The 13,555-nt window shown below is 51.8% G+C and overlaps 1 protein-coding gene across 1 annotated transcript; it reads right to left on the bottom strand.

Moving 5' to 3' along the window:
- Nucleotides 1-4,742: 4,742 nt before the first annotated feature.
- On the bottom strand, nucleotides 4,743-6,109 carry CYSRT1 (cysteine rich tail 1). Its single transcript, XM_082210468.1, has one exon. The coding sequence runs from the start codon at nucleotides 5,989-5,991 to the stop codon at nucleotides 5,596-5,598; it is 396 nt and encodes a 131-aa protein (XP_082066594.1). The 5' UTR covers nucleotides 5,992-6,109; the 3' UTR covers nucleotides 4,743-5,595.
- Between the last annotated feature and the right edge of the window lie 7,446 nt (nucleotides 6,110-13,555).

The following is a 13,555-nucleotide window of genomic DNA, read 5'->3' on the forward strand; positions in this document are numbered from 1 at the left end:
AAGGGCAAAGTCTGAGGGCAAAGTCTGAGACGATAGCAAAATAAAAATTTATCCAACTCATTCACAAGGAGATGTTGCAGTTTGAGATCCCGCCACAAACTTCCCGAGTGTGAATGGGCTGGTTTCCTTTTGTCGGGAACGTCTGCCCCATTCACATCACAAGATGGAAGAAGGAATATCTCCATCCATGCTCCGCAATGGCACTGGGGATCCCATTCCTACGACTATGTCTTCATATCCCACCCTGCACTGCAGACTGTGAGCCCAATTCCAATCCAGTAGGACTGAGAATTTCATGCAGTGCCCTGTTTGGAGTGCATATTTCAATTCAGCCAAGAGATGCACTTGTAGAAAACCTAATTCTTCACGCAGCTCTTCTTCGCTCGATCAGGGTGAAATATACTCAGAGTCGAGAGTGGATTTCATGCTCTTTATTCAGCTCAAAGTGGTGAGGAGGAATGGAAGTTCCCCCAGAATGTCTGCCTTATAGACATTATTTACACAATGGGCTGCACGTGATCGGCTAATTCCGGAATTCTCCTGTAGGCCAATCAGGTTGCGTATTCGCTTCCACCTGGAGCTGGATTGGGTGGCTCCTGCAGACCAATCATACTGCTGCATTGTTCTAGGGCCAATCAGACTGCTGCATTCTGAATCCTATTGTTCTAGGACCAATCAGACTGCTGCAATTTGGATCCTATTGTTCAATCTAGGACCAATCAGACTGCTGCAGTTTGGATCCTATTCAACTCAGTACATAACACAGGGCAAGTCTAAGAATCTCCACGGTGCTCTATAGTAGATCTGCCTTGCCTGAATCCTGCTTGCTCCTCAGCGAGGATAGCCTCGGCGTCAATCCAGTTGGTTAGTTTGTTATGGAGATGCTTTGCGTTTAGTCTGCTAATAATAGGTAAGAGACTGATAGGTCTACAGCTAGCCAGATCCAATGTAGGGCCCTTTTTGAATATTGGGATGATTACTGCAGTGACCCAGATGTTGGGGAGTAGGCCAGATGAATCAATATGAGAGAATATTGCCGCAAGCAGGGGGCAAATGATCAATGCCTGGGGCTTTATGGTTTTTTAGCTGCGTAATGAGGTTTTTGACCTCAGTTATAGATACTGGGAGCCAAGCTGGTAAATTTTCTGGAGATACTGTTGGGTGATTAGGCTGAGCATCCTGATCATAGCTGTCAACTTTTCCCTTTTCTTGCGAGGAATCCTATTCGGAATAAGGGAATTTCCCTTAAAAAAAGAGAAACATTGACAGCTATGATCCTGATCTTGGTAAAGTGAGTGATAGCACTGCATCCATTCTTGGGCTTCGATAGTGCAAATTGATTGTTGATTCAGGACCCTAAACTGTGCTTTTATACTAAATTTCCTTTTTCTGTGAATATTGTAATGTTTTATTGTTGCTATGGCCATCGGCTGATGCAAATAAAGTTTGTTTCTATATCTCCACGGTACTCTCCTGCCATCTTGTGGATCATCTCAGGATTTACAGTTTGCATCTTCATCCGGAGCACAGTTTTTTGCACAACATTAAGTAGCTCATTTGCTCTTAGCCCCACCGCCTCCTCTGTGTGTTCCATATTATTTCAACAGAGGATTTGGCAGAAAAATAAAACAAATGTCTCAGCTAATGCAGGATTCATGTTTGTGCCCAATTTAAGCCTCACATGGGAAAACGTTTCAGAGATGACTGATCAGGCATACCCCCTGACATTTTGGGAGGGCAAATTGAGGGGCCCCCTCCCACCACCCCACTGACCCCATGACAGCTTAGTGTCCAAATGACACTCGGTGCAAATTCCTTGCACGTCAGTCACAGTTCTGACTTTATTCATTGACAGAAAACACTGAAAGGCAGGGGCAGCCAGGCTGATTCCCAAAATCCCACAAGGTGCCTGCACATTTTGCATGGTCCCTTTCCTTCTGGGACGGCTAGGGGCTTCCTTCTCTGAAATATACTCAGAGTCGAGAGTGGATTTTATGCTCTTTATTCAGCTCATAGTGGTGAGGAGGAATGGAAGTTCCCCCACAGTATCTGCTTTATATACATTATTTACACACTGGGCCCCACATGATTGGCTAATTCCGGAATTCTCCTGTAGGCCAATCAGGTTGCGAATTCCCTTCCACCTGGAGCTGGATTGGGTGGCTTCTGTGGACCAATCATACTGCTGCATTGTTCTAGGACCAATCAGACTGCTGCATTTTGGATCCTATTCAACTCAGTACATAACATTTTCCTTCTCCTTCTTTTCTAAAAGAAAGCTTGAGTCAGGGCTGTGGTTCCTGGCAAGACTCATCCACACTTCCTGAGAGAACCCTTTTCTTCTCCAGTATGTCAGTTTTATAAGAGAACAATATGTTTGTTTGTAGGATTTGCTGGCACCTCTCATTAGGACAGAAGGAACTTGGCAGAAGACCAAGGGATTCCTTCTGTTCTCTTATTGGCTTCCTGAGAGCAAAGTTGGATGAGCAAAACTTTAGAATGTGGGTAAAGATTGCTCCTCTATCCATCTCCAGGCGAGTCTGCCCACATGTAGATTCACCCACATATGAGTACCTGGCGTGATGACGTCATCTCACCAACCCCATCTTCCCCCACAACTTAAGCATTCAACCTGCCCATTTTGTGGTCTCTCCTTCCTGGGAAGTTTTGAAGCAGAGGCCGGACGGCCATCTGTCTTGGATGCTTTTGCTGAGATTCCTGCATTGCGGGGTCAGACTAGATGACCCACGGGACCCTATTCTAGGATTCTATTTTACGTTTTTCCTTTCCACCTTTTCATTTTACTCTGTTTAAATCAATGGCTCTGTTGTAAAATGTAGCAATCCTACCAAACTTGTGTGTTTCACATCCGCCGTTTCAACCCTGATCCTACTCTTTGCGTGTCTCCTAGGATGGCAGCACTGGGCCCAGAATAGTGGCAGAGCCATTTCCGCCGGTGGATTCTGCCTCTGCCCACCCTCAGGATATCACACCAGAGGGCGCATTTGGCATCACGCTGTGCCCTCACCCACCATGGCGGTGTTACGTCCCCAGCAGCATCTGCTCTGTTCAGAACGGGCACAACCCTGACTGGCCACAAATGCCGGGCACAGTGTGAGGAAACGTGTGGACGGAGAGGCGTGGCTGCGCCAGGGAAGTTCAGCAGTAATAATAATAATAATAATAATAATAATAATAATAATAATAATATATTATTTGTACCCCGCCCATCTGGCTGGGTTTCCCCAGCCACTCTGGGCGGCTTCCAACAAAGATGAAAAATACATTAAAATGTCACACATTAAAAACTTCCCTGAACAGGGCTGCCTTCAGATGTCTTCTGAATGTCAGGTAGTTGTTTATCTCTTTGACATCTGATGGGAGGGCGTTCCACAGGGCGGGAGCCACTACCGAGAAGGCCCTCTGCCTGGTTCCCCATAGCTTTGCTTCTCTCAATAAAGGAACCACCAGAAGGCCCTCAGCGCTGGACCTCAGAACAATGGGGGTGGAGCAAATGGGCCCTGGAGGAATTGCCAGGGGACGAAGAGTCGGACATGACTAAACGACTAAACAACAACAAATTTGCCAAGTCAGGGCAGCGCCGCAGGGGCACCTGAAATGGCCGAATGGCCAAGTCAGCTCCTTCTTGCCTATCCTTCTCTTTCACAGCTGCTGCGAAACCCAGGAACCCAGTGGATCCAGGAGGACCCAGGATCCTCAGTGCCCAGTCTTGGGCTGCATGTCATGCGGTTAGGCTGGTGCTGCCAACATGTCTGAATGAGAGTGGGTGTTTCCATCTTGTTTTGTATGTGAGCTACTTGGGGAGCCCTTTGGGGGGGGGGGTCACCAAATGCTGTAAACAAAGAAACAGAACCTTTTTTCTGGCTGCTTTGTTCATATCAAACTGCTGTGAGAAGTATTCCAAACAGATCCAGCTGGAGATTCCAGGTTCTAGGGCAGCTCTGGAGAGGACATGGGCCTCTCCCAATCCTCCAGGTTGTGTCTCTGGGTTTATAACTCTGGTGAGCCTTGTGGTGAAACCTGAACTCAAGACAGCTGATGCCCCGGAAGAGTCTCCGCTGTGGCTTACGCACACAAAGGGCTCAGAGGCACCTGCAGCCACTGGCACCTAGTTTGTGCAAACTGGCCTCCAATGCACCCAGACAGCGGATGGTAGGACTGCCTTGGGTACACCCCCCCCCAGTCACAATGGCTTTCAGCTCGTGAAGCATCTCTGGGTCTGCACCAAATTGGTGCCCTCAGGACCACAACTCCCCAGAGAACTAGGAAACCGGGGGGGGGGTGAGTAAGCAGGGCCAAGACTGGCCGCCCCCACCCCACCCCACCCTGGTCCAGGGAGAACCATTCTTTCAGTACAGGGAGGTTGGGGGAAATCACACAGGAAGCCCTCCAGCAGGGCTATTTTGTGGGGAGGGGTGTGGGCAGCCCTGCTCCCCCCCCCCCCCGGGCAACCTGACCAGCTTCCAACCAGGTGGAAAGAGAGGGCCTTTTGTGAACTTCACAAGCACCACCCCCAACTCCACCCCATGGAAGGCAATTCTTGCTTGACCCTGCTCAAGCCAGGAGCTAAAGCAGGCAGTCCCCACTTCCAGGAATTCAAGTGCCACTTCCACAGAAATAGGCATCCTTTTTCAATAATAAAAGAAAAGACATGAAGAACAACCCGCCTCCTCAAGGGCGCTTTCAGTGTGCAAGAGTTAAAAAGAAGAATAGTGGATATATTTTCCTTTGTCTTCTGTTTCTTTATTACGAACCGTTAAGAGCACAGCATCCAGGCAACGGTGAGGATCCTCTGAGGTTCTTTTACTTGGCAACAGAATATATTTCCCAGCCTTGTGACCCCAGGCAGTTGGTGTGTGGCTCCCTGCCCTCCACAAAGCAGCCAGTTCCCACAGACGGCCACCCTACTTCCAAGGGACACTAGGAAGCCTTTGCAGTGGCAGAGGAGGAGGAAGAGAGAGACCGGGCACCAAATATGGGGAGCTGAGGCTGAGTGGTGCTGCCAATGGAGGCTGAAGGGCACGGCTGCTTTGGCCCACAAAGCGATCTTTGGTGTGAGAGTCCTAGGAATGTTCTGTCACCTCATGCCCAGAAAGGCAACCACAGCAGCTCCTTTCACTTCGGATAAGGGAAGAACAGAGCAGAAAGCTCATGGGAATGTGGAAAAAACGAGTCTGTGCTGGAGAGGAAGAGAGGAGACGGAAGGGGAGGCAGAGTCCCCCTCGAAGCAGCTGATTTGGCCCATAACGAAAGGGAACCCTGGCGACCAGTTGCCCCAGACCAGCCTTTCCACAGGTTTGGGGTTTGGCAACCTCTGCCTCCAAAGGACTGAGGTGATGGGTGCTCTTACAAAGCACTAGAGGGCCCAATTTTGGTCCCAAGGCCCTCAATTCTGGCACCCAAGTAGCCAGCAACTCCCTACCTTCCCATCCACCTGACCCACCTCCAGTTCAGAGACGCAGAAGATAAAGGGGTCCAGGGAGAGCTCCTGCCCCACTCTGCACCCTTAAGTGCGCCTGCAGAGGGACACCTGGAGAGAAGACTGGGAGCAACCCCCAGTGAACGCCGGCAGAGTTAGGAGATGACACAGGCGCATTTCCTGCAGCAGCAGGGGCAGCATTTTCTGAAACAGGAGCAGCAGCAGCCCTCCTGCTGGCTCGTCCAGTGGAAGGGTTGTGGAGAGCCCTGGTGGGGCATCTTGAGGCTGGCATAGGGGTTGTAGGGCTGGGCCCACGATTCCTGCGTCGAGATCCTCTGCGTGCCCCAGGGGGAGTTGGGTGGCACCCCCTGCGGCGCGGCCTCCCTCTCCTTCTCCTGCGCCGAGTAAGTGCAGCAGCTGCTGGGGTCGGAGAGAACCGTGTCTGGGGTGCAGCCCTCGCCCAGGTAATACTTCAGGAAGCTGCCTGGGAGCTGAGCACGAGGGAGGCTCACGCTGGCGTAGGGGTTTTCGACAGTCAGCCCGCGATCCATGGGAATCCAGCAGGAAGATCCTGGGAGCCGCAGGACGAGAAGTTACAGCTGGATGATCAATGGGAGAGATGCCTTTCAGGCTAGCAGCAGATCACCCCAGAAGAAAGAGCGTGGGGAGAAATGGTTGAAAAATCATCAGTTGTATTTTTCATTATTTATATGTAAGAAATTATAGATCACTGTTACAGACATTATAAAGACACGGGGATAAGTGTTTTCACACATTCCCCAAACCCCACACATAACAGCAGCTAAGGCAATAGGAGCTCTTCTGTGAAATGGCCTGACAATATAACTCTCGGACCCTGCTTTTCCGGGGACAATTCCAGAACTGCAAAAGCCACCCCAGGTTTTTTTTTTTGACACTGGAATGTCCTGCTTGTCCTTTTTCTCCGTGTCTCTCAGAACCATTAAAAGTGGTGCAAAAAAGAGAGTCCTGCTTCCATGGAAAATACAGTCCCTGCACTCAAGGAAGGAAACAGGGAAGTTGGCATACGAAGGCCTTCAAAGTCACCACTTCCGGTCCTTTCATTGAAATGCTTTCTTGCAGGTTTGGAAGCAGAGCTCGGATGGCCATCTGTCCTGAATGCTTGGTGCGGGGATTCCTGCCTTGCAGAGGGTCAGACTAGATGACACCTGAGGTCCCTTCCAGCTCTACAATTCTATGATTCCAGGACTGAAGGCAGCGGGGGAAAATAGGCCCTCTCTCTGACCAGGAAGGGCAGGATTTCCTCCTAAACTCAGCCAACTCTGTAGAGCTTTTCTTAGGAGTTGGGCAGGTGGCCAAAACCAATATTTTGCCATCTCTCTCCCTGCTTTTAACCAGTTGTCTGGCTGCCGCTCCCTCTTGGAAGAAGAGTGTCAACGAATGTGGCAGACAGAAGGGAGAGGAAGGCTGGGAGGGAGCAGCCGCCTGTTTTTCCCTGGCTTGCTCATGCGCACCAATACAGTCAGGTCAAAGTTCAACTGGGGGTGCTTTCCTCCCTGCACACAAGCAATGCCCTTGCCAGGGGACAGGAGCATAGCGGTCAACTTTCAGATTTGACAATAAGGGATCAGCAGCCTCAACTGTCCCGGGGACAGTCTATGGGATATCTAACAATCTGGGATAGCAGCGGGAAGCAGTGAGAAATGGCGCTGGAATAAGGGAATTTCCCGCAAAAAAAGGAAGGTTGACAGCTATGGGCAGGAGGCTTCCTGCTCCAAGCTGTGAGGCAAGGGGATTATTAAGATTGTGTTGATTGTCTAAAGTGCTTGCTATGCAGTTTAGGGAGAGTGAGTCCAAGGAGGGTGGGAATGGGGAAAGTGTCAACCCTAACCGCACACTCCAGAGGTGAAGGCTTAAAGGTAAAGGGTAAAGGGACTCCTGACCATTAGGCCCAGTCATGACCGACTCTGGGGTTGCGGCGCTCATCTCACTTTATTGGCCGAGAGAGCCGGCGTACAGCTTCTGGGTCATGTGGCCAGCATGACTAAGCCGCTTCTGGAGAACCAGAGCAGCACATGGAAACACCGTTTACCTTCCCACCAGAGCGGTATCTATTTATCTACTTGCACTTTGACGTGCTTTCGAACCGCTAGGTTGGCAGGAGCAGGGACTGAACAACAGAAGCTCACCTCATCGCGGGGATTCGAACCACCGACCTCCTGATCGGCAAGTCCTAGGCTCTGTTGTTTAACCCACAGCTCCACTTACAGCATCAGATTTCCTCTGTGCCAGGCATCATAGAAGTGTAGCCTTCAATGCAGGAATCTTGTTCAGCATGGAACGTGAACTCATAACCCTGAGATTCAGAGGCTTCCCATACCTGTTAAGGGGTGGGGTAGCTATACAACGCATAGGAGCAGGGCCAGGGGAAAAAATGTGGCAACCCAGTTTGGACAACTGCCTGAAGTGCTAATCTAAACAGTCAAATGTCAATGTGGCTGCTGACAAGACACCAGAGTCCCTGGCATGTATCAGTCAGGGGATAAGCTGCTTGTGGGGTCAGGACATTTGTGGGATGTGATCCTTGGTGAAGCCCCAGAAATGTGGGGGGCCCTACAGAATTAGGGAGAATTAAAATCCCCCCAATGCTGAAAGGCTGGGAGATAAGAGACTGAAAACTGCACCAGTTGAAATTTGGGGAGGGGGGGGGAGAGGAAATCAGGATATATAAAAAAATCAGGGTTAATCACTCCTATCATTTTTAACTTGCCTTCCGTGCCTATTTCTTATTTGTAAGATGCAAATCTTACATACTGGAGGGTGGACTCTATTCTGAGCAGGAGCCCATAATCTGTTGGGAGGAAACTTTGGCTTCAGTGACAGCCTGCCTGCAGTATTGACCAAACGGGGGTTCAGGTGTTGATTTTTTTTGTGGAGTTGGAAAGAACCATGAGGGTCACCTTGTCCAACCCTCAGGGGTCTTTTGCCCATGACCATGAGCTTGTGTCTCATGTTCTACCAACTGAGCTAGAAGTTGCTGCTGCATGTAAACCATGAAATCGGTTTGTTGCAGTTTATTATTATAATAATACTATAATAATAATAATAATTTATTATTTATACCCCACCCATCTGTCTGGGTTTGTCCAGCCACTCTGCTCCATTTCACCTGTGTTTTTTAAGATTGTTGTCATTTTTAAAACATATTGAAAAGTACATTTCCGAGCACAATTCAAAGTGTTGGTGCTGACCTTTAAAGCCCTAAACGGCCTCGGTCCAGTATATCTGAAGGAGCGTCTCCACCCCCATCGTTCTACCCGGACACTGAGGTCCAGCTCCGAGGGCCTTCTGGCGGTTCCCTCACTGCGAGAAGCCAAGTTACAGGGAACCAGGTAGAGGGCCTTCTCGGTAGTGGCGCCCTCCCTATGGAACGCCGTCCCACCAGATGTCAAAGAGAACAACAACTACCAGACTTTTAGAAAACATCTGAAGGCAGCCCTGTTCAGGGAAGCTTTTAATGTATTACAGTATTTTAATATTTTTTGGAAGCCACCCAGAGTGGCTGGGGAAGCCCAGCCAGATGGGCGGGGTATAAATAATAAATTGTTATTATTATTATATTAAAAAGCCTCTGAGCAGTCTTTTTCTGGAGAAATGTCCATCAAATAAACAAGCCATACAATAAAATAAGAAACACTCCCGAAAATGAAATCACAGGGAAATGCTGACAGCCTTTACGCACACGGAACAAGATGAAGATTTCAGGAGAGGGTTTCCCCTGCTAAGTCTCCTTCCAGGAACTGCCTCAGATCCAGGGAGTCCCTGCAAGGTGCTACGCCAGTGCCGTTTTCTCCGGCAGACCTCCCTTGTACCCCTGCCCCCAGAAGGGCAGCCCAGGTGGGATCTAAGGGCAGGTATCCAGACACTCACCTGGCGCTGGGCTTGTTCCTCCTCGCTGGCACTTGCCGCCCTCTGGGAGACCCCAAAGTGGCTGCCTGGCTGATTTTCAGCCAGCCACACCCTTGGGACGCCTGGCCAGCTGCTCCGGCCCCTCCTTCCCCCATGAGGTCACTGTTGGCTCACAGGCCCCTCCCAGAGCACACCTTGAGCACACAGACGACAGAAGCAACCTGAGTCCCCCTTGCGGAAAGGAATGTGGCCGCCCGACTCAAACCGGTTCATGTTTTCTTTTGACAGGCCCAAAGCTGGAGAGTCAGTAGCGCAGGAACTGCCTCAGTGGAAGAGCTTCCATTCTTTCCGCATCTCCTTGCTAGAAAAACCAGGAAAAAGAATGATAGAATGGTTGGGATGGGTCACGAGGGTCATCTAAAGGGCCTGCTAAAAGGCAGGCTTCATTTGCCCAAGGCGGGGTGCAGAAACTATAGGCGTCAGGCATGTTTCTTTGCCCCAGGGACTCGGACAGCAAGAAAAGCCAGCACAGCCCTTTTAATCCACATCTGAGATGTTATTTCTTTTTTTAAAAAAAGTGGTTATCTGTCACGGAGCAGAAGTCCCCCAAACAGGGGAGTCACCTGTGCCCTTTTCGGTGGTCCTTGCCTAGGCCGCTGACCACCTGCCCAGAGTCCAACGCACTCTCCCTGCCCCCCTTCGGGAAAAGGGGGTTCTTGTCTGTGGCTTCCTTTGTCCTCATTCGGCAGAGATCTTTGGGCAGGTCTCAGCTGCTGCTTGATGGACCCTCCAGTGCCAGAGGCAGTTTATCTACAATCCTTGCTGAAGCATCCTATGGGCAGCTTCCAAGTTCCAACAAATCTAAAAGCCTAATAAAACATCAAACATAACAAAGGTCCCTGTCTTTTTGGGGAGGGGGGGTCCTGACTCTTCTTGTCTAGGGTGCAATCTTTTTTCTTTCTGCCCCTCTCAGTAGTATTGTTGATGCCATTGGTTTGTTTGCTGTTGTTTTTATTGTTAACTCTAACCCTAAACCCTAACCCTGAACCCTGAACCTAACCCTAATCCCTAGCCCTAATCCTTGAACCCTAACCCACCCCAAACCCTAACTCCCTAACCTCTAACGCTAGCCCTAAACCTCTAATCCTAACCCCGCTATCCCTTAATCCTAACCTAACCCTACCCCCTAACCATAACACCTAACCCTAACCACTAATGCCTAAGCCTAACCCCAAATCCCTTGACCCCTGACCCTAACCCCTAACCCTAACCCTTACCCCCAAACCCCTTGCCTAACCCCAAATCCCTTGACCATTGATCTTGGCCCCTAATCTCTAACTCCTAACCCTAATCCCAACTGCTAACCCCTAATCCTGACCCTTACCCTTACAGCTCCCTCAGGGGGAGCTTACAGTTGTATTTGCATCAACAGGCTCCTCCTATTGGTGGTTAACCCTTGATAGACTCACCCCTTCCTGAGGGGGTGGAGTCACGCTCTGTTGTTTTATCCAATGCCTAAGCCAATACCACTCACATGCTGTAATCAATAAAGTTGTGGCCTTTTTTAGCCCATTAACCTAATATACTGTGTCCTTGTGTCTTTCTTATCCTCAAGCAGGTGGTGGGTCCTCAACTCACAAGTCAGACTCTAACTGGTGTCTGGTCCAATTCAGAATGTGTTTTCCACCACCAGTGCTCTTGCTGTCTCAGCGACTGTTTCATCGCCCTCAGCTCTGGAGTAAACCATGGGGCTGTCCAGGCTCCATGCAATCGGAGAGGGCGCTTTGGAGCCAGACAGTCGATACCCCTGGTTATCTCCGCATTCCAGTGGGCCACCAGGGAATCAGCTGAAAGGCCATCAACATGGGATAAAACATCCCCTACCACTCTCTGGAAACCATTTGGATCCATTAAGTGGCGGGGGCGGACCATCCAAATTGGTCCCACCTCCCTGCAGAGGGGAAGGGTCGCGGAGAAGTCCCGTTGCACCATGAAGTGATCCGACCATGGCAATTCTTTTGTTTCACTTTTACTTAGTGTCAGATGACCCACATCTGTAGAAGTGAACACCAGGTCTAAGGCATGTCCATGACTATGAGTTGGGCCAAACTTATTCAGGGACAGTCCCATGGAGGCCATGATTTCCACAAAGTCCCGAGTGGCCCCTTGTAAGGTCGTGTCAGCATGATCTTAAAATCCCCTAGGACAACCAAACTAGGTGTCTCCAGGAGAACATCCGCCACGACCTGAAGCAGCTTGGGCAAGGTGGGGAGTGATGACATAGGCTAAGCCTGGCAGGACAGCTTTACTTAACCCCCTTCATACACTGCTTAGATTCAAATATGCTAGAGTTATATGTACGAGGCTGGAACCCTACAGGATGTGCCCTGGGAAGTGGCAGACTCCAATCCTGTACTCACCACACTGACCTCACCCATGTAGAACCACCTCCAGTAAAAGAGAAGGCTTTTGAGCAACTTGGTTGGAGACAAATTGGCAATGGCTTAAGACTCCAATCGGAGTGAAGATGGAGTCTTGCCTTGCCCCGGGTGCTGACAACCCACGCTACGTCACTGCTGCTACTACTACTACCTCTCTCTGTGGCTGTCAGCCATTCCAGTCTCTTCCAAGCAATTTTCCTCTCCTAGCTCAGCTATGCCCCCTCTCTTCCTCCTGCATTATAAGGTGTTATGAAGCCTCATTTACCACAATTGTGTCTCCTTCCACAAAGCAAAGCACAACAAAGGCTGGACTGGGATTCCAATAGCCCCCCCCCGCGCTCCTTGCAGTTTCTTGGCCGGGAGGGGAAACGGAGGAAGGCAGCGGCGGAGGGGAGGAGCAGTGGCGAAGCTGCATGCTCTGCTACCGGGGGCGGAGCAGGGAGGGCGTGGCTGGCACGCCTGCCAGGGGGCATGGCGCGCATCCCCGGGGCATGGGACGCTGCCCGTGAGGGTGTGATGTGCCACCCACAGGGACGTGGCGTGGCGCGTGTTCTGGTGGCGTGATGCACCACCTCTGGGGGCGCAGCGCCTGGCGTGCGGGGGGTGGGTGGGTGGGTGTGCGGTGCGCATCCAGGGGCGCCGTGATGGCACCCTACCGGAATAGTGGTGCCGGGGGCGATCAGCTCCCTCCGCAGCCCCGTTGGGGAGGAGACCGTCAGATGGGCGGGTTTTTGCAGGCGAGGCATGCATCTCCCGGCACCTTCAGCACGCTTTACGCAAACACCCTCCCTCCCAAAAAACGCCACCACCAAACCCCCAACACAAACTCTACTCCGGATAAGAAGCGGGTGAAAGTAGAAACCGGGACTTCTGCGCGCGCCAAGTCCGCCCTGGGGAGGGGAAGGCGGCCCCGATTCGGAGCGACTCCGGATTGCATTCGGATCAAATCAGTATTGGGGGGGGGGTGAGGAGGAAAGCAGGGAGAGGGGATCCCGGCAGAAAGGACGGACCCATCGACTGCGAGTAGCTTGTTGCCTGCGCCACGCGTGGCACCAGCGCCTGCGCCACGGAGCACAAGCGGCTCTGCTGCCTCGGAAGCGGCTCCCAGCCCAGAGCTGTGGCAAGAGCCGCGCCGGGGGGAGGGAGCTCGGCCACGACCCTCCGCTGCCGCTGGGAAAGGCAGCCACTGCTCCAGAGCCGAGCGGCGGTTGGCACCAGCAAGGATGGCCCTCTGAGCAGCTGCTTCGCCCGCTCGCCTCCTTCTGAGAGCAGGGCTGGCGCGGCAACGCAGGCGGGCAGCTGGAGCCAGGGAGCCCAAAGAGCCGCGCGCCTGCCATCCAATTTGCCTGCACCCGCCCCGCTGTGGGAAGGAGGCAGGCGGGTGAAGCAGCCGCTCGGAGGGCCATCCTTGCGGGCACCGACCGCCGCTACAAGCCCTCCTGCTCTGGGCTGGAGGCGGCTCCCTCATTCGCCGCCGCCAGAGGGCTGAGCTCCGCGCTCACTGCTCTCCAGCTGGTGCTTTGTGAGTCGAGGACCCAGCGGCGTAGCGTGGGTTGTCAGCACCCGGGGCAAGGCAAGTAATTTGCGCCCCCTAACCCGGGGCAAGGCAAGTAATTTGCGCCCCCTAACCTGGGGCAAGGCAAGTAATTTGTGCCCCCTAACCCCTAACCTGCCGCCGCTGCCAGCTTCTTCTTGCCAGCGGCGTAGCGTGGGTTGTCAGCACCCAGGGCAAGGCAAGTAATTTGCGCCCCCTAACCCCTAACCTGCCGCGTCAGGTGATCTGAGG

This window comes from Podarcis vaucheri (assembly GCF_965113315.1).
Source record: "Podarcis vaucheri genome assembly, chromosome: 1".
Lineage (NCBI taxonomy): Eukaryota > Metazoa > Chordata > Lepidosauria > Squamata > Lacertidae > Podarcis > Podarcis vaucheri.